Source organism: Microcebus murinus, chromosome 4, assembly GCF_040939455.1.
Source record: "Microcebus murinus isolate Inina chromosome 4, M.murinus_Inina_mat1.0, whole genome shotgun sequence".
Lineage (NCBI taxonomy): Eukaryota > Metazoa > Chordata > Mammalia > Primates > Cheirogaleidae > Microcebus > Microcebus murinus.
In genome coordinates this window covers 29,556,973-29,578,417 of record NC_134107.1, presented here as the reverse complement: position 1 = coordinate 29,578,417, position 21,445 = coordinate 29,556,973, and the positions used below count along the sequence as shown (strand labels likewise).

The 21,445-nt window shown below is 39.4% G+C and overlaps 1 protein-coding gene across 1 annotated transcript; it reads left to right on the top strand.

Annotated features, from left to right (window-relative positions):
- The first annotated feature begins 4,493 nt into the window (after positions 1-4,493).
- Positions 4,494-11,019, top strand: RAG1 (recombination activating 1). Its single transcript, XM_012738734.2, has one exon. It carries the CDS (start codon positions 4,508-4,510, stop codon positions 7,637-7,639), a length of 3,132 nt encoding a protein of 1,043 aa, XP_012594188.2. The 5' UTR covers positions 4,494-4,507; the 3' UTR covers positions 7,640-11,019.
- The last annotated feature ends 10,426 nt before the right edge of the window (positions 11,020-21,445 follow it).

Here is a 21,445-nt window from a genome sequence, read left to right as displayed (position 1 = left end):
TTCCTTGCAGGTGATGAGGGGATGGAGTAGGGGAAGCTGACATCGGTTTGTTTTTTCTTTCTAATATATGAAAATAGAAAAGGTACAAGAGGCCAAGTTTAGGGGATGCTGAAGTTTCATAGAAAACATGCAAAATATCTGAATTATTATAAATGAAGGCTGTTAGCAGAGGAAGGGTTTAAGGAATGCTTCTTGAATGAATGTGTAAACAAATCAGTGGAAGGAAGGGTGTGAGACTCTTAGAGAGACATACTGTTAGTCCAGGCAATACAAGTAATCAGGAACAAACAAATTCCAGCATGAGAGGAAATGTGTAGTTTCCCAGGTATTGCCAAGTATTGTCAGGCATTTCCTGAACGAGATCAGATTCAGTAGGAGACTCGTGTTTCTCAAAATGTCCACCACATCAGGATCACTAGGATGTTTGTTAAAAAATACAATTTCTGGACTCCATTCCAGACAAACAACCAGACTTTCCAGGACCTGATGATTTGTAATTTTTTCTAAAAACAAGCCCTTTAGTGATTCTGATTCATATTAATTTTGAGAATTGCCATGGTAGAGACTCTGCTTTGAGGTTATATTCTTGAGTCAGGATTCCTCAGTAGGGGTTGTGAGAGTCCACTTTTCTTTCTGAAGAACCACTTCTTTCTGAAGTGGTTTGTGCAAGAAGTTGTCTGGGGAAAGGGCAAGAATCTTGGGGTTATTTTTTGGATGCCTGAGACTTATACGAAGGCTTGTGATGATGTCGATTTTTTGATGCATGGTGTTTGGGAAATAACAGGCAACAGTATTTGTGTAGGGAATGGACAAATGAGTGGGACAGGTGTGATAATGAGAAGTCATACCTGGGCATATAGTCATCACTTGGAAATTGTGTACGGATCAGGCGAAAGATGTCGGGAGGGAAGACTGTGGGCCAACTGCTGTGGGGTGTGTGTGTGTGTGTGTGTCTACGCGTGTGTAGGGTGGCTGTCTGGGCTGGAAGAGCGAGTGTGGAGCCGCTGCTGGGGCCCAGCCTCGTGAAGTGATCAATGACGTCACTTACCAGAAACGACAGCTCCTGCCCCGCCTGACCACCCCAGACTAGTTTGTCAGAATGAATCCGTGCCCTGTGGGGGAGGCTCCCCTGCAGCTGTGACTTCAGATGATGGCAGTGCTGAGAAGTCAGTGCCCGGTGGGGACAGGGCTGAGCCAGCACCAGCTCCTCAGCCTTTCCGATGCTGAGACTGGTCTACTGCTAAGGCCTTTTGTTAGAAAGGAGGAGATCAAGCATTTGCAAGATTTCTGAGCGTCAAAAAAGACTACAAGATAACTCTTTCATAATCCCACTTCATGCTGTCTGTCTACAGGGCCATATTTTAGTCTCCTTTCTACATGTTTGTCAGAAAACAAAGATAAGCTAAGGATGGTGGTCAGAGTTGAGGCTTAGCTGGGTCTTAAACTTTTCCTGGGTAAATTTAGAAAGGGATGTGAAAAAATGACTATTAATACATATAAATCTAGTTTTTAAAACAGTTTTATCCAAAATGAATTGATCACAAAATTTTAAAAAATACATTTTTTGTGTGTGTGAAAAATTCAAATGATATAAAAGTGAATAAAAATGAAAACTGAAAGAGGCTCTCTTTTTGGAGATTAAACACTGTTAAGATTTTAGTGCATATCCTTTCAGAATTTCTGTACTTTCATGCATACACAATGGGAACACATGCATAAATGGGGTCCTATTAAACTTGCTACTGTTCTTCTGTTCTCTGCTTTTCCATGTGGGCCTCCTCCATATTACTGATGTATATACAAATTGCACATATGCATCAGTGCACATAGAAAATTTCACTTTCTGCATGTTTTTCCATGTATGTCTGGACTCTGGTTTATTTAATAAGGAATGCACTTTTGGTAATTATTTATATAGTGTCCTATTTTTCAAAGAAACAATTTTTTTAAAACAAATCTCTGTCTGTCTCTATATAAATGTCACTGTATACCTGTGGTAATGTTTTTATAAAATAACTATTGAATAATTTCCTAAAAGGAGATTTATTGCGCCAAGGATAATATATTTCATTTTTTAAGACATTGCTAAATTTTCCACTGGACGTATTCTATCAATTTATACTCCTCCCAAGAATGTATGGAGATATCTTAATTTCTCCATACCTTTATTAATGCTGAGTAATATCAATAATTTTAATCTTTGCTAATTGGACAGATTAGAAAAAAAATCATTAAGTCTAGTTCTTAAAAGTTCTATCTTCTTCCAAAAGTATTATAATACATGTTTATTTTAAAGAGTAAAAATCACAAGTAAGGATAAAAAGTATAAAACATGTATAGATTTCATAGATAACCACAATTAGCATCCTGGTGTATATTCCTCTAAAAACAGGAATGAGGCACCCCTTCCATCCTCTCCTTGCTTCTAGTTTGGATAAACTTTTAGCAGTTGGGTTGGAAAACAATCTAATAAATGAATTTGCTTCAGATGTCAGTAGCTAATAACTACTTGGTGATGGTACTCTTTCCATGGGATTATTTAAATAAATGTATTTTGGTGCATTTTGGCATAATATTTTAGGCCAGTAGGAGTCAGGAGAGGAATGTGTAGGGAGGGGAGGTAGTTCTAGAGGTCTTACCAACATGCCTTGTGATTGACTTACTCAATGTGAAAGGCCAATATTTAACTTGGTGGGCTCCAGAGATGGTCATGCATTTTTTTTTTCTGGTAACTACTCAAAATATTATCATGAAATGCTGGAGAGAAGTGCTTTAGGAAAAGAATAGGAAGTGAAATGCTAAAGGAATGAGAAGACATTTGGAGTTGAGTTCAAGCCAATGAGGCAGGAGAGACAGGAGAAGTCCTAGCACCTGCCATAGGAGAGAATTAAGGAACAAAAATTGAACTAGAATGAACTATAAGCAACTTTGAGATGTTTGTTGGTCTACAGTTGAAATACTTTTTGAGGTTAATGAGACCTTTGAAATAGTTTGGAATTATTTAACTCAAACACAGTTCTGCATAGGGAACAATCTACCAGGATTTTCCTTTTAACCAAGTCTTGGAAGTTTGCTTTTAATATTTATGGAAAACACTAATCTTTGATACGTAATGCATTTAAGATGGAACAAACTTTGGTAGTTTAAAGAGAGGACTTGCAAAGAAACATTGGTAGCAGTAATCAGGATTAACCCTTGCTGCCATCACCCCCAACCCTCCTAGTCCCACCTCTGGTAGAAGTGTGTTCATCTGAGGCTTTGTCTCCATGACTATATCAGTATAAAAGTTCTCATCAATTTGTTTAGTTAATTAATTGAGGAGGAAAAACATGTATTGCTTGATATAATTGGTAGGTCAAAAGAGTTGTCAACCCAAGCAAATTTGAGAGATAGGTTGATGGGATGATAGGTTGAAAATACAGCTGCTGTTTTTTCGATTATGTGTACTAAAGAATTTTGGGAAGATTCATCTCATTGGGTCTAGAGAGTACTCACATGGCACTGTCAGATTTTTTTTCTGCATCACAACTGATCTTTCCCTTACAACCCATCAGTAGGGTTTCCTGGCATATGTAATCGCTAATGCTTTTTTACCAGAAGAAAAACATTACTCCTACCTCTTATTAAAAACTATAGCGCTAAGGACCATTGACAAACAATGACTTTCAGGATGACCTGTGTGAGTTTTATCTGAAACCACTTGAATTTTTCATCTTGAAAGTCCTTCAGAATCTCGGTATGTACACACTCCGGTTTGTTGCAGGTTTAGAGTTCTGTGGTTTTTGTTTCTAACGTAGACACGGTTTTATAATTTACAGCAGCATTCACTAATTAAAATTGTAAGCATAATTACTATCCATGATACTTATTATTAGTTTGCATTCATAAAGCTCAAAATTCACTTCATCCTTTCAAGCAGTGAGTAATTAGTTTCTTTGGGTTTATAGCTTTATCATCCCTTTATGACCCATTTGGAAGAAATAAACAACCAAACTCCTGGAAGACTGCTTTAAAAAGCTGGAAATATATTGTCCAGCTAGTGCAATGAGGCTCATACGATGTGGAAAATATTACTTTTCTTTGGTTTTAGTAACCAGTTTATCTTTGCATTTATTCAGCAAATTAACTATTGAGCACCTAATGTGTCCTGGGAACCTTGGGAAGACAAAGATGAATCACTCAAAGATTCTGTCCTTAAAGATCTTAAGGTTTTTGTGGAAAGAGAATAAGATTTTATGTACATATTTAAAAATTTTATATATATGTAAAAGGTATAAATGACCATAAGCACTGTCAGAACAGGGAATAACTCTATTCTCTGCTGTTAAGATCAGCACCTAAAATAGTATATTAAAATAGAAGGTTTAATAAATAACTTTTGGAATGAATCAATGAATGTATGAATAATTGAATATATTAATTTTTATTGTTTTCAAGATATATCCATGGCATATTGATATTTTTCCTAATATGACTTGTGTTCATTGTCCCCAGGTGCTCAGCCAGCATGGCTGTCTCCTTCCCACCCACCCTGGGACTGAGTTCTGCCCCGGATGAAATTCAACACCCACATATTAAATTTTCGGAATGGAAATTTAAGCTATTCAGGGTGCGATCCTTTGAGAAGGCACCTGAAGAAGCTCAAAAGGAAAAGAAGGATTTCTCCGAGGGGAAACCTTCTCTAGAGCAATCTCCAGCAGTCCTGGACAAGACTGGTGGTCAGAAGCCAGTCCTGACTCAACCAGCATTAAAAGCACACCCTAAGTTTTCGAAGAAATTCCACGATGATGGAAAAGCAAGAGGCAAAGCGATCCACCAAGCCAACCTTCGCCATCTCTGCCGCATCTGTGGGGATTCTTTCAAAACTGATGAGTACAACAGGAGATACCCAGTCCATGGGCCAGTGGATGGTAAAACCCAAGGCCTTTTACGAAAGAAGGAAAAGAGAGCAACTTCCTGGCCAGACCTCATTGCCAAGGTTTTCCGGATTGACGTGAAGGCAGATGTTGACACGATCCACCCCACTGAGTTCTGCCATAACTGCTGGAGCATCATGCACAGGAAGTTTAGCAGTGCCCCAAGTGAGGTTTACTTCCCAAGGAACACAACCATGGAGTGGCACCCCCACACACCCTCTTGTGACATCTGCCACACTGCCCGTCGGGGACTCAAGAGGAAGGTTCCTCAGCCAAATGTGCAGCTCAGCAAAAAACTCAAAACTGTGCTCAACCGAGCGAAAAAAGCCCGTCAGCGCAAGAGAAGAGCTCAGGTGAGGATCCGTAGCAGGGAAGTCATGAAGAAGATTGCCAACTGCAATAAAATACATCTCAGTACTAAGCTCCTGGCAGTGGACTTCCCGGAGTACTTCGTGAAAGCTATCTCCTGCGGGATTTGTGAACACATTCTGGCTGACCCTGTGGAGACCAGCTGTAAGCATGTATTTTGCAGGATCTGCATTCTCAGGTGCCTCAAAGTCATGGGCAGCTATTGTCCCTCTTGCCAATATCCATGCTTCCCTACTGACCTGGAGAGTCCAGTGAAGTCCTTTCTGAGTGTCTTGAATTCCCTGATGGTGAAATGTCCAGCAAAAGAGTGCAACGAAGAGGTCAGTTTGGAAAAATATAATCACCATGTCTCAAGTCACAAGGAATCAAAAGAGACTTTTGTGCATATTAATAAAGGAGGTCGCCCCCGTCAGCATCTTCTGTCATTGACCCGGAGAGCTCAGAAACACCGGCTGAGGGAGCTCAAGATGCAAGTCAAGGCTTTTGCTGACAAAGAAGAAGGTGGAGATGTGAAGTCTGTGTGCCTGACCTTGTTCCTGCTGGCCCTGAGGGCGAGGAATGAGCACAGACAAGCGGATGAGCTGGAGGCCATCATGCAGGGACGGGGATCTGGCCTGCAGCCAGCTGTTTGCTTGGCCATCCGCGTCAACACCTTCCTCAGCTGCAGTCAGTACCACAAGATGTACAGGACTGTGAAAGCTATCACAGGGAGGCAGATTTTCCAGCCTCTGCATGCCCTTCGGAATGCTGAGAAGGTCCTCCTGCCAGGCTACCACCCCTTTGAGTGGCAGCCACCTCTGAAGAACGTGTCTTCCAGCACCAATGTGGGCATTATTGATGGGCTGTCTGGACTATCCTCCTCCGTGGATGATTACCCAGTGGACACCATTGCCAAGAGGTTCCGCTATGATTCGGCTTTGGTGTCTGCTTTGATGGACATGGAAGAAGACATCTTGGAGGGCATGAAATCCCAAGACCTGGATGACTACCTGAGTGGCCCCTTCACTGTAGTGGTGAAGGAGTCTTGTGATGGGATGGGAGATGTGAGTGAGAAGCATGGCAGTGGGCCAGTAGTCCCAGAAAAGGCGGTTCGCTTTTCATTCACGGTCATGAAAATTACTATGGCACATGGCTCACAGAACGTGAAGGTGTTTGAGGAAGCCAAACCTAACTCTGAGCTGTGCTGCAAGCCACTGTGTCTTATGCTAGCAGACGAGTCTGACCACGAGACCCTGACTGCCATCCTGAGCCCTCTCATTGCTGAGAGGGAGGCCATGAAGGACAGTGAACTGATGCTTGAGATGGGAGGCATCCTCAGGACTTTCAAGTTCGTCTTCAGGGGCACCGGATATGATGAAAAACTTGTCCGGGAGGTGGAAGGCCTCGAGGCTTCTGGCTCGGTCTACATTTGTACTCTTTGTGATGCCACCCGTCTGGAAGCCTCTCAAAACCTTGTCTTGCACTCCATAACCAGAAGCCACGCCGAGAACCTGGAACGCTATGAGGTCTGGCGTTCCAACCCGTACCATGAGTCTGTGGAAGAACTGCGGGACAGGGTGAAAGGGGTCTCGGCCAAACCTTTCATTGAGACGGTCCCTTCCATAGACGCACTGCACTGTGACATTGGCAATGCGGCTGAGTTCTACAAGATTTTCCAGCTAGAGATAGGGGAGGCGTATAAGAATCCCAATGCTTCCAAAGAGGAGAGGAAAAGATGGCAGGCCACGCTGGACAAGCATCTCCGGAAGAAGATGAACCTGAAACCAATCATGAGGATGAACGGCAACTTTGCCAGGAAGCTCATGACCAAAGAGACTGTTGATGCAGTCTGCGAATTAATTGCTTCTGAGGAGAGGCATGAAGCTCTGAGGGAGCTCATGGACCTTTACCTGAAGATGAAACCCGTATGGAGATCATCATGCCCTGCTAAAGAGTGCCCAGAGTCCCTCTGCCAGTATAGTTTCAACTCTCAGCGTTTTGCTGAGCTCCTCTCTACCAAGTTCAAGTATAGATACGAGGGCAAAATCACCAATTATTTTCATAAAACTCTGGCACATGTCCCTGAAATTATCGAGAGGGATGGCTCTATTGGGGCATGGGCGAGTGAGGGAAATGAGTCTGGTAACAAACTGTTCAGGCGCTTCCGGAAAATGAATGCCAGGCAGTCCAAGTGCTATGAAATGGAAGATGTCCTGAAACACCACTGGTTGTATACTTCCAAATACCTCCAGAAGTTTATGAATGCTCATAATGCATTAAAAAACTCTGGGTTTACCGTGAGCTCGCAGGCAAGTGTAGGGGACTCATTAGGCATAGAGGACTCTCTGGAAAGCCAAGATTCAATGGAATTTTAAGTAGGGAAGCCACTTATGAGTTGGTTTTTGCAAACGAGTTTTCTTCTGGGTTTTATTGAAGGCTTCTGCTAGCACCCTTCACTACTGTGTGTGGGGCTTCACCACCCAAGAGGTGGTCGGTTGGAGTGAGAGGCTACAGATGCTCTCATGGCAGGAATGGATTACCGATGAGGTGGTTGCTTGAGTTGTTTAGTGAGTTCAGAAAAGCAACAGGAAAAAATCAGTTGTTTGAAAGCTCAATAACTCAGAACAGGAGTAACTGCAGGGGACCAGACGCGAACAAAGATCTATGTGTGTGCATGACTGAGTGTCGTGAAAATGAAAGCCAGGGTTGTCAAAGAACAGCCAGTGAAGCCAGGAAAGAAAGAAATTTGTCTTGTGGTTTTCATTTTTCCCCTTGGTTTATTATATTTTGTTTTGAGATATAACACGTGTTTTCTATTTCATTTTCATGTATGTAATTCTTTATTTTTATAAATTTCACATATCTTGATTCATTCTACAAGGTTCAAAAGAGCTTTCTTGAATTTTCCAATAATATCTTACATTTGTATGGCATGATGACCTTTACAAAGTGCTCTTAATGCATTTTCTCATTTGGTACATTTGTGCAGAAATACCCTACATCACGGGAATTTTTTGGAAAATCAGTCCTTTTTTAGGTTTAAATGGTGTATCTATTATAACCTTCCAAGTTTAGGAGGTCATCTGCTGTCATAGATCTTTCATTAATGAAGTTAGAAGACTACACCTGTTAGCTACAATAAGTTATTAAATCTTCTGATAATATGTATTTATTTAGCTATCAGTAGCCGAGTATGATTCTTTATTTTTATTTTTTAAATTTCAAGTAATTTAGAGTTTTCAAATACTTTCCCATACAATCTCAAAGCCATAGAGGATTTTTAAAAATTTGGGTTTGCTCAATGTCTAAAAATAGATTTTGTGTCTTGATGAAAATTTCTACCAGATTTTATCCAAATAAAACCTGGGTCAATTTTACTAAATCCAGGTTTTATAGAGTCCTCCCCTCTGCAATGTGTTCTTTTTTCTATTATGATTAGTTTATTTCCAGCATATTCAGAATTTTGTAGCAGGATGACCTTGTAACTGTTCCTACCTGCTAAGTTTAGATGGAAACTGCTCTTGTAAGTGGAACAGTTAACATTTTTTCCGTGTTTTCTTTTTTTTTTTTTTTTTTTTACTGTTTTTTGTGTCAGTTTTGGAATGTTTTCACACTCATTTTGCCCCACAACAACTCTGTTGGGTAGGAGTTGTTATTATTCCCCTTTGATGGAGGTTTAAATATTTTGCCAGTAGTTACAGGGATGACAAATACCTGATTTGAAATTTGAACCCATGCCTTTTGTCTACAAATTCCATGTTCTTTCTACCATAAAAATTGATCACTATTTTTGTTTATAAGGCAGTATCAGAATTTGTTTAGGATTAAGAACGAATCACTATAGCTCATAACTTTAGCATTACATTTGAAGGTGGCAGGGGTGGGTACGTTTTAAAGTCATTTGCTTTGGACCTTTTGATAGAAGAAAGTAATGCTAAAGCTCCATGGAGTCCCCAAGACCCCTGGTGGCTCCAGTTATTTGGAAACTATTGTCTGCATCCTTAGAAATTTGGGATTTGCCAGTTGCTGGCAATGTAGTACAGGCATGGGATTTTATATGCTAGTGAGTCATAATGATATGTTAGTGTTAATTAGTTTTTTTTCTTTCTTTGATTTTATTGGCTATAATTGCCACTCTTCATGCACAGTATATCAAAGAGCTTTGTAATTTAGTTGTCAAACGTGCATCAGTGGCATTATCCTAAGTGGTATGCATTTGGTGCTTTTGCAGGGATTGAACTCAGTATTTTCCATTAAAATGTACGGCAGTTTTCTTTGCTTTTTATATGCAAGATATCAAAGCTATTTATAATTTAGTTGTCAAAAACATATACATATTTTAATATTACTTTTTTTGAAAATTGTTAGTTTTGTGTTTTGGGAACTAATGGGCTTCTAAGCCACCTCTTCCTTTCATCTCACTTAATCCTTACAGCATGTCCCTGCACTAATAAACAGATAAATTCACATAATCATCCTATTCCCTGAAGCATGCTGGTGCTGGTTTGTAGATTTTTTTTCCCATTTCCACTCTGTTACTCGATTGGTGGCACTGTAAATACTTTTCAATATTAAATTCCCCTATTCTAGCATTGTAGGAACTATTTTGAATTCATGTGACTAAGAGCATGATTTATAGCACAACCTTCCCAATAATCCCTTAATCAGATCACATTTTGATAAACCCCAGGAACATCTGGCTGCAGGAATTTCAATATGTAGAAATGTTGCCTATGGTTCTTTTTTGCCCTCATTGTTGAGATTGCAATATCCCAGACCCTGGTTTTATACTTGAGTTTTATTTTTGACAATGCCCATTGCAAATGCAGTCACATACTCCAGGGAAATTCACCACACAGAATGAAGTATTTTTTTTTTTTTTTTGAAGTATAGACTGGGACGTTAGAAGTGCAATTCATTTTTCTTCTGTGAAACTGATCCTGCGAGTTTTCTTGCTAAGCCACTGAGGTGCATTGCAGGGAGCAGTGATAATGGCTGATGAAAATTGATGATTGGTCGGTGAGGTCAAAAAGAGCCTTGGGATTAATAAACATGCACTGAGAACCAAGAGCAGGAGGAAAATATGTCTGTTCCTTCCAGGTGAGCTAAAATTTAGTTTTGCCTCAATTTGTTTTCACAAGATAGATGAAGATAAAAATTGCTTTGGTTGAAAGTGTGGGTCTCACATTATATCAAACAGAATTCAAATTCCACACAGCTAGGAGGCAGGATTTGTAAGCACCAGTGGTGGCTGGGAGGAACAAGTCATCATTTGGATGCAAGTGGTTTTTGATTGCAGATAAGGTGTCTTTGGTGATTGTATGACAAATGGTCTATTCTTCTGATGTTAAGAGATTTTAAGTAAGAGTAGATACTTTGTACCCATTTTACTTTCTCCCCATTAACTACTGTAACTACATAAATATACCTCAGAATTCATGTTTGGTAAGATTTTTCTTTTTGTAGAACTGCACTTCACTTTATTTTCTTACAAATAATCTTGCATTTTGTGTAACAGCTTCCAAGAGCTGTTTTTTTGTTTGTTTGTTTGTTTTGGAGAAAGTTCATGTACCAGGATGCAATGGATTTATTTGATGGTGGTCGGAGCCCTGTATTTTCATGTCAAACACTTTCAGAGAAAATGAAATATGAGTTTCAATCATTATTTTTATATTTTAATGTTTCCATTAATATTATGGTTATTGTTAGCAATTTCATGTTTAAGTATTTGAAATAAAAGTTTAAGATTTGAAAATAATGGCTATTGTGATTTTTATTCAAATAATAATATTGAGGATAGCATTTAAAAATTAACACCTTTTTTTGAGAGAAATAAAAATAACTTTGATGATATTTGGAATAAAGGGCAAGAGAATAGTGATAATGAGTATAATTTATCCTAATATAGGATGAGACAATTTGGTTCCATATATGGAAAGTAAATAGTAAACATTTTGGTTTGCATTTTTTTTTTTTAATTATATTTTTTTTTGAGACAGAGTCTCACTTTGTTGCCCAGGCTAAAGTAAGTGCTGTGGCATCAGCCTAGCTCACAGCAACCTCAAACTCCTAGGCTTAAGCAATCCTCCTGCCTTAGCCTCCCGAGTAGCTGAGACTATAGGCATGCACCACCATGCCAGGCTAATTTTTTCTATATATATCAGTTGGCCAATTAATTTCTTTCTATTTATAGTAGAGACGGGTCTCACTCTTGCTCAGGCTGGTTTTGAACTCCTGACCTCGAGCAATCCGCCCGTCTCGGCCTCCCAGAGTGCTGGTATTACAGGTGTGAGCCACCACACCCGGCCTTGGTTTGCTTTTTAACCGCTTTGTGATGCTGATGAAAATATAGACCTACTTTCCAGAAAATTCACATACTTCCATCCTCAAAATTTTGGTTAGAAGTTGTTGACCTGCCCAAGGCCATTCAGACAATGGCAGAACTAGCTAAAGCCCAAGTTCTTTTGCCCCTAGTGCTTTTTATAATAGTAATAATAGCCATTTACCAAACTTTTTTTGTGGTAACCACTTTGCATATCTTTTCTAATTTGATCCTTTAGAAGTGGATGCTGCTATCATCTCCATGTTACACATGAGGTTATGGAAGCTGATCTCTGCCAGAAAATGGCAAAGCCACATCCACACATTTTCAAGTATCTTATCCCCACCCTCGCTGCAGTCTTCCTGGCTCCCTTTTATTCAGGACTGAGATTCCATCTGGCTGTCTCTCTAGAGCTATACCATTTAAAAAATATATCAGAATATACCTGTATTTATAGGTAAGTAGCCTGTGCCCCAGGGCCAAGTGCCCTTACACTTCCCTGGCAACCCTACTCCATCCTCCAAAAACCCTGGATCACTCCAGAATCTAGCAAGTAACAGGTTAACTCCCAGCACAGCTGGGGGCCTTCTGGATCTGGGTCTTTGACTATTTGAATACTACCTCTGCCTCTGAGAGTGTAGCTTCTTCTTACCTTTTAAGGCCCAGCTAGGGTCTGCATCCTTCCCAACATCCTTTCTAATGACTTCAGCCTACATTTTAAATAAATATTCATAGGTTGCCTTCTGTGAGCAGGCAATGTACGCTTGGTATTGGTGATAGAGTGGTGAACAACACAGCTTCTGTTCACAAAAAGCCAGGGGGAGGTGGACAGCCACTCAACAATAACACCAAGTGCTTGGTGACACACTCTAGTAGGTATCATGAAAAAAAAACACAAAACACTGAATGCGATAAGAGCACAATGAGTGCAGGATGAAGTATGACAGGACAGTAGAATTTAACCTGGGGACCCAAAGAAAACATCTACAAAGAGGGGAGCATTTAAGTGGAGAATGATAGAATGAGTGGGTGAGGTCAGGGGAGTTACTTGGGGTGACAGACCTGGAGCCCCCTGAGCCTGTGGGAAGACTCTGGGGCGGCAAGAGCAATCAGTGGCGGTTAGCCACGGAAGGAAGGGGCAGATTGAGGAGGTGCTGCGCTGGAGAATCAGGCAGAAGCTTTATCATGCAAGACCCAGAGGACTTGGTAAGGACTTTGAATCCCACCCTCAGTGCAAAGGGAAACCACTGGGAGTTTGAAGCAGGCAAATGATGCAATCCACCCCACATGAGGAGTGGGGCACGAGTGAAAAGCTTTCGGACAGGATGAAGTGTCAAGGAATTTGTCCAAGTTTGAGAAGGGTTATGCATATGATTTAAATAATAGGGTAGCAATTCCAAGCATTTTTTTTCCTCCAATGATACACTGCCTACTAATTTATACATCTCGCTCCCTCAGATGACTCTGTCCAACTCCAGGCAGAAGGAGGTGAAGGAAGGTTCTGTAGTTCTTGATAAGCTTTTCTTCTTATGAAGCCAGCATTTTTTTCCCCTTGGCCTTTTTCCTTCTTTCTCATGGAAATTTCCTTTTGTTCCCCTCTCCTGGCCTTGCTATAATATTTTTTCCCCACTTTTGATGATGACAACATATTTCTGCCTTCACAAAATGCACGCTGACTTACTTGGAGGCCAAGACTTGCAAATTATATTCGTACTGAAGTATGATCAAGGTCTAAATGAATACCTAGTCTCACATAGCCATTTTTTCATCTTTTTCTTTAAGAAGCTCATCTTTTCTCATGGTTCAAAATGGATGATTGAGCCACCTTTTGCACACGCACTGACACACACACACACACACACAACCCTCTCCTTCTGGGCTACCACACTACATTTTGCATAGCACCTTCAATGGTCTATTCTACCTTCCCAGTTATCTTGGCTGTAACATCTCCTCAGCAGGGATAAAAAAAAAAGAGATATTTTAGCCCAATTTCTTAACTTTACCAATATGCCCCAGGTTAAAAAAAAGTGAACTGTTATTTGCCTGGGTAGCCTGGACTACACAATTTCAAATTTGTCACCAACTGCTTTCAGTCTATTGTTTTATTTTCCATAACTCTCCTTCCTTGCCCGGTTAGAGTGGAAAGACTGATAGGTGCTCATGGCGTGAGTGGAGAAAGATTTCTCAGGCAGAGATTAGGACATATAAAAGTAAAACGTTTGTTTTATCTTCTTAGAAGGAAAGAGAGAATGAGAGAGGAATGAGAGGGAGAACAGGGAGATGGCGTGGCATCCCAAAGAAAGAGAAGGGGGTGCCAGCACTGAGACCAAGTGGCTTGCTGATTTTAAGGGGACAACAAGAAAAAGAAATGGTGATGGCTATTAGTTAATTAAAAAAGGTGGCAGCAGGATGTCAAAATCCAAGAGTTGGTTTCCCGGCTTTTCCTTGGAGAAGGGATTATTGGACTATCGCAGAAGATGTGGCTCTGTCCTAGAGATAGGGCTGAGGCCTGGAGCTTGCACCCTGCTGTTTGCTCAGGGGCCCCTTAGACTGTAAAAAAAGCAGAGACTCAAAAAGCAATTTGGAAAGAGAGAGATTTACATCTCTTTTCTATTTAGCTCTTTTCAGAGGTTGTGCAAAACAGAACTGCAGGCTGCCTGTTAGTGAGAGAACTCATAAGATTGATCTTTAACTGTTAACTGGGGAAATTGTGGGATTGCTGCCACCTTCTATAGTGAGACTATAAGTTCCCTAAAGACAGGCTTATGTTTTATATTTCTTTTTCAAGTACCATAATATTTAATGTGGATCTTGGGTTTGTAATAAATATTTACTGATAGATACTCTGAACAGAGAAATTGAGCTATAGATTCAGGGAATCTTTAACTTGCCTTTTAAAAGGGCTATTAATGATAACTTCTTATTCTCACAAATTATGATTTCAGTGAATATACGTCTATTGTATTGATATCTGGAGAGAGGATGAAGAATTAGTTCTCTTAGAAATAAGTGTGCAATGTTGGATGTTTCTTGACAGAATTAGGTTCGGGAAATGTGCTATCATCTAGGGTAAATTCCAAGTCAAAAAGCAATATTCTATGCTAGAGTAGAGTTTGGTGGCATATAAATAATTTGGAATTCTTGTCACTGTATATTACAATGGCTGTCTATTCTGAATTTACCATGACATTTATTCTAATCCTGTGTGAACTCTATTCACCAGAAAAGAGAATAAATATAACCTAAGATCTCATCTTCTTCTGTGCATTTGCTGTACTTTTGTTTTCCAGGTTCTGTGAGGTATTTGGAACACAAAGAATTTATTTTCACAGCTCCTCCTCCATTTATTAAAGAACCAGAAAGACAGTAAAACAATAATTACAAAAGTGAATACATTTCAGTCCATATATAGTGTACTTAATTCAATTCAATGAACATTTATTGAGCAACTATAATGTCCCAAAAGCTATGCTTTCTCTTAAGGACACAAAGATGAAGAAACAGTTCTTTCTTTTAAGGATCCCACTATCAAATAGAGAAAGCAGTCATATAAATAAGCATCCTATAAGTTGCCAGGTCCTATAAAGAGAGATGGTTTGGGCAGAGAGGTGAGTGTTTCCCTCTATTTAGACTGAAGGCTTTCTCAGAGAACATAAAGAATGAATTAAACATTGAAAGATGGTAGTTATTCACCAGGGAGAAAGATTTTTCAGGTGGAGGATGTCTAGTATTCATGGAGAATCAAGGACAGAGGTGGTGTGTGGGGAAGGGAAGGGTGGGGCTAGAGAATCATGTCATGCCATACTGGGGCATTTGGAATGTTTTCTCCTTGGGAAACAGAGAAGCACTGAAGAAATTTCATCAACGGAACATCAGATTTTCATTTTCAAATGTTTGCTGTGGTCTCAGAGCAGTCAGAGGATTGGAAGGGGACAGTATGTAGAGCAGGGAGACCAGGTAGGAGATTGTTTAAATAGTCAAGGCAAAGGTAAAATGGGCAGTGGCCTTGAATGGACAGAGCATGTCGTTTTGTGTCTAGTTTAACAGAACTATGCTAGTACCCTTCATTACCACTTCAAGGTACAGGCGCCATTTCATCTGGGATGTCTAAATATGGACTGTATCAGATGCTGGCTGGATGTATGCCAAATCTATATCTCCTTTCTGGACACACAGATAAACTACATTTCCCAGCCCCCTTTCATCTTGGCAGGACCATGTAACTAGTTTTTTCTAATTGAATGTCAGAGGAAATGATGTAAACCTGCAAACTGAAATATTTACAAGTGAGTGTGCCTTCCCCATGTTCTCTCTTTCCTTTCCTTGTATCTGAAGTCTTGAGGACACATTATGGCCATAAAGATGGTAAAGTTGCCAAATAGAATAAGATTGGATCCCTGAGATACATCTTGGAGGAGAGTCACTCCAGTGAACAGCCTGATAAGAACACCTGCATTCCACTTTGCATGAACAATAAATAAACTTTAATTGTGACAATTCACAGAAGTGTTTGAGAGTTTTTGTTACAGTAGCTAGTTTTAATTGCCTTGACTAATACTTATTTTCCTATTCTCACCCATGCAGTCAGCCAGAGGTTGTTTTGGTTTCATTTATGCTTATATCCCTTGCTTCTTTAGTTGCTTAAATTTATTCACTCTACTTCTCTCTCTCTCTCTCTCTCTCTCTCTCTCTCTATATATATATATATATATATATATATATATATATATATTTGAGCACTAGACACTCGAAAGTGAAGACTCAATAATTCATAAACAAAGTTTCTGCCATGATGGGGTTAAGAGACAAGAGGAGGAAAATAAAACTAATAAGTAATTATAACAAATGTAACAAAGTGTAATTAGTGTTAGGCTAGATAAAGTATAGGTCACTTTGGTTACACACAGTGGAAGGCAGATGCAACTCACCAAAGAATTTAATTCAGTTCAGTTTAACGACACTTTGAATGCCTACAATATGCCAGGTATTATGTTAAGTACATAATGCCAACATAATTTTCTATGTTGGTACATAGAAATTGTAAAAATTCCATTGTCCTAGTACTCATGGAACTCATAGTTGGTTGGAAGAGTCAGAAACCTAGCATACTTAACAACTAGTGTTTTTATTGGTTTAGGTGTAACAATAGAAATCATTACAAGGTGCTGCAGCAGCACCTAGGAGGGTATGATGGACTCTGTGTAGTATAACACCATGAGACAGTGTGCTTGATTAGTCTTCCTCTTCATTCTTCCGTTTATCCTGGCTTTAAGTATCAAAAGTCTATGCTTCATAGGGAAATGGAAAAAACTGAAAACATTAGCATCACATTCCAAAAAATGTCTGATGAGTAAGACCTAGTGTATTATTCCCTCAGCCATTTATTGTTCATTCATTCATGCAATAAATATTTATTTAGTAAGCATCATGACCAGAAACTGCTTCCATGACTAGATAAAGATTTTTGACAGGGAGTTAGAGACAAAGACGGGCAGACACTGTGGGTCCCAGAGGAAAAGGGGTCTTTGTAACCCTATACTTTGGGCTGAGCTGTGGAGTTGTGGGAGAACAGAAGAAACCCTAGATAAGTTTGGGGGAATCAGTGACAGAGAGGATGTGCATCTTATTTCCCTTGTAGAATGCAGGGAGCCAGTAACATCCAGAGGTGAAATGGTAGTGAGGTGTGTTTAGCCAGTGACAGTCTGGAAGAGATTCTGTGGGCCAGCAAGCTGCAAGAATAGCAGGATGTGCCCAAGAAAGGTACAGAAATAGACAAGTCCTAGATGGTCCCACAGATGGAAGCATGGCCAGGCTGGGAGAGGATGGGGCAGAATGATCTCTTCTTCATGTAAACCTACCAGGGACGTGAAAGCAGCTGAGAGAGAGTTAGACCCAATGAAGCCTTGTGGTTAAGACTGAGGTGCAATTCAGGGGTCGCCTTCAAAGACTGATGATGGCAGGCCAGATGGAAATGTGGATCAGGGGTCCTCAAACTTTTTAAAAAGGGGGCCAGTACACTGTCCCTCAGACGGTTGGAGAGTGCATACTGTGGGCTCGGGATGAGTCGGCTGCTAAGCAGGACAGGCACCTGCGGCAAAAACACCTGGAGGGGTGGACAAATGTGCTAGGCGGCTTGCATGTGGCCCGCAGGGCCGTAGTTTGAGGATGCCTGAGTAGCTGAAGCTAATGAGGAGGGATGATGACCCTAAGGACTAGACACTTCACCCCTCCTCACTCCCACTCCTTACAACTCAGCATTATATTTCTCCCTGGAACTCAAATGAAATGTTGGGAGAATATAACTCAAATCCTAAATTTATTGAAATTATATTTCTAGCACACAGTAAAAGAGATGAATAATATAATGTAAGTTGAGTTGGAGAAAAATACAGACAGCTTTATTTCTTGTACTTCTGAGTATGTAAGCTGAGATTTGTAAGCACTATAGCCCACTAGGAGGTAGTGGGATTCAGAGAAGGCTTCCTGGGAGAGGGGATATCTGAACTGGGATGTAAAGAGTTAATAGAGATGAGTGGGATGAACGAGGATATTAGCAGGAACTGCAAAGTGCAAGAGGCAAGGCATTCCCTGTGGAAGGAAAATGTTTCTCAAAGGCCCTGTGGTCTGAAATAACAAGGGGTATTCACTAGAAGTGTTATCAGTTTGGCATTTGTGGAAATTGAATACAAAGAGTGAAGAGAGTGGTGATACTGAGAGGTAAACTGGGAGGGAACAGGTCAAAGTGGACCATTCTACTATGCTAAAGAAGTGGTTTATCTTTTCACCAAACTTCATGTATTGTACTTTGTTTTATCAATCTCTGGCCTAGCAAAGAAAAATTAATTTCCAATTGATCATCAGTACTGTGACAGGTCTGATTTCACAATTTAACTATCAAAACAGAATGAAATAACATATCATCAATTGTATCTTCTAAACTAGAATGTGTTCTTGAGCATCTTTCTAACAATAACTCAAGACCACTGGCCTTCCTCCTTGCAGCCTGCCTAAAATATTTTTATATAGTTCTCCATGATGTCTGTTCTAGATTATGTATTTGTCACTAGGAATTTGTAATTGGTTATTATTGTAAATTCTCTGACAAATAACACTCTCTTCTTAAACAATTTCTACCCAGAGCATCTGGATTTATTTTACAGTGATGAAGAATAATAAAGTTATTTTTGGAACACTCAAATAACAACAGTATATGTTCAGATAGTATTTTTCAGTTTATAATAATATGTTTGACCCTTATGACTTCTCTCTGATATGGATGGAGCAGAATGTGATTTTATTGTACTGATAAAAAAATGGGTCCCTGGCCTGCCTCTCCAGGCTCCTACCACTCCACATCTTGCTTGTTCACCATGTTTTCACCAGACTGACCTTCTTCCACTTCCTCAAATGTTAAAAGTTTCATCTCATGCTACGACCTTTGGACTATTCCTTTTTCATTGTTTTCCCTCCTCTAACACACTGAACTCACTGACACTTGTAGATGAGTATAGTTACTTAAATGATTACTTTGGGAAGCCATATACTTACTTATTGATATTATTCTTGTACTCTTGTGCAAACAATTTCAGGACTTACGTTTAAACACTATTTATAAGCCATCTCAGAAAATCCATTTGATTAGCTGGTATTCACATTATTTTTGACCTAAAGTGATAACGTAATACTGAAAGTTACATTCTGCTAGGCTTTGAGTGACATTTGTCTGTTTCCTGAAATTAAATCCGTTTTTAATGGAGGAAGAGGGACAACTTTTGAACACCTTAGAGGAATGAACCATGGATCTGAAGGCAATTGAAATGTGAGCCCCTGAAATGTTTTGGGGAAAGGCAATATTGTTGAAATAAGTGTTTACTATTTTAATGTGGCTCATTGGAACGTTTGCATAACCTTACACAGCATCATTATCTTAAAGTCACATCTGATGGACTCTTTGGTGAGATGACTTAAAAAAGACCTATTTTTACTCAAATATATGATTAGTATAACTAAACTGCTAGCTCTTGAAACACACACACACACACACACACACACACAAACACAACGAAAGCAGCTATTTGAGATCTGGGTTTGACCATGGAACTCAGTGAGATCTCATCAACTAAAAAATATATATGGGGTAATAGTTCTTTAGCCACTGAATCACTATAGACAAATCAAGAAAAGGGAATATAACTACTCATTGGGGGGAATATCTTTTCTGAACTCTGTAAAGGATATTTTTGCTCCAACTAAACATATTTTCTACTAACAAATAAAAAGGAAATCAAAGTGGAGTCATCCTGAGAAAAATAAATGCTTAATTTTATCTTTATTTGGGTAACTATAAATGTCAATAATTTGAGTACATCACTATAAACAGAAGGCTTTTATATTTTATTATTTTAATATAGGTGATATAAACAACAAAAAATCAAATCAATGACACAGCAATTGTTCAAAAGGAATATTCATCAAGTGACATTGAAACAGAATAAACATGATTTAGCTTATCTAAGTTAACATCAGTATTTGGGACATGAAATTATTAGCAGAAGAACTTATGCTCCAGCACTTTTTCATCTCCTATATGGTTCATGTTTCCCCTAAATTTGATAGTAGTACCTTACATACTATGAACTCCCAGTGAACACTGATGAATAAGAGTCTGTGGCTGAAGCTCTTAAGATAAAGTATAATTATTTACCAGAAATATACTCCAGGGGGGAAGACATTTGTTTCTAAGGTCATCTAAGTATCAAATGATGTCTTGAATCTTCAAAATTAACAGTCCTTTTAACTAGTTTCATTCTAGCAAGTGTCTAATTGAACTTTGGCAAGTTCACTGATTTTATAAATTTGCTGGCAGCAAACTCCACATGTTAACTAGACACACACACACACAAATTTCTTTTTTGTCATTTAAAATCTCCTGCTTATTAACTTCATGAAATTCTTTAAAATTTTATTATTTTGGGAAATAATCAATATTATTTTTCTCCATGAGATTTATTTGGTGGTCCTTTCTTATTGTATTCTCACTTATCTCCTTTTTCCAGAGTGCTAAGTAGCAGTGGGCTTCAGTTTTCCATGAACACTCCCTGAAATAATTGGTTCAAGTGACTGATTTTGGCACCTCATTCATGCATCATATAATAGGAAGGGGGGATCCTTGAAGAAAGTGCATGCAGATAATTCAATAAAATGTACCAAACTTGATGTAGACTGTTTCTTTGTTCATGTCAATGGAGATTATATATATACATATATATATAAGCTGTAAGGAACTAATTTGTTCTGTTCATGGGCATAATCCAAGGGCCTGCTTTGAGGTGTATGAAGAGGACTAGTATGGGATGTAGTTAATCTTGGTTTTAAGTTTTGGCTAACCATCAAATTGTTATATTGCACAAAATAATTTAATTACTTTGGGTTTTAGTTTCTTTATTGGTTAAATTCGTCTTAACTACTCTATAGGTAGTTACCAAAAATCACATAAGGAATGTGAACAGACTTTGATTATTATTACTACTTATGTTTAAGATTTCTTGAATGAAAAAAATAAGATCAGATGCCGGGCGCGGTGGCTCACGCCTGTAATCCTAGCACTCTGGGAGGCTGAGGCGGGCGGATTGCTCAAGGTCAGGAGTTCAAAACCAGCCTGAGCGAGACCCCGTCTCTACCATAAAAATAGAAAGAAATTAATTGGCCAACTAATATATATATATATAAAAAATCAGCCGGGCATGGTGGCTCATGCCTGTAATCCCAGCTACTCGGGAGGCTGAGGCAGGAGGATGGCTTGAGCCCAGGAGTTTGAGGTTGCTGTGAGCTAGGCTGACGCCACGGCACTCACTCT

Excerpts from the sequence above, each read along its gene's own strand:
- RAG1 (XM_012738734.2), top strand. The coding sequence starts at position 4,508 with ATGGCTGTCTCCTTCCCACCCACCCTGGGACTGAGTTCTGCCCCGGAT.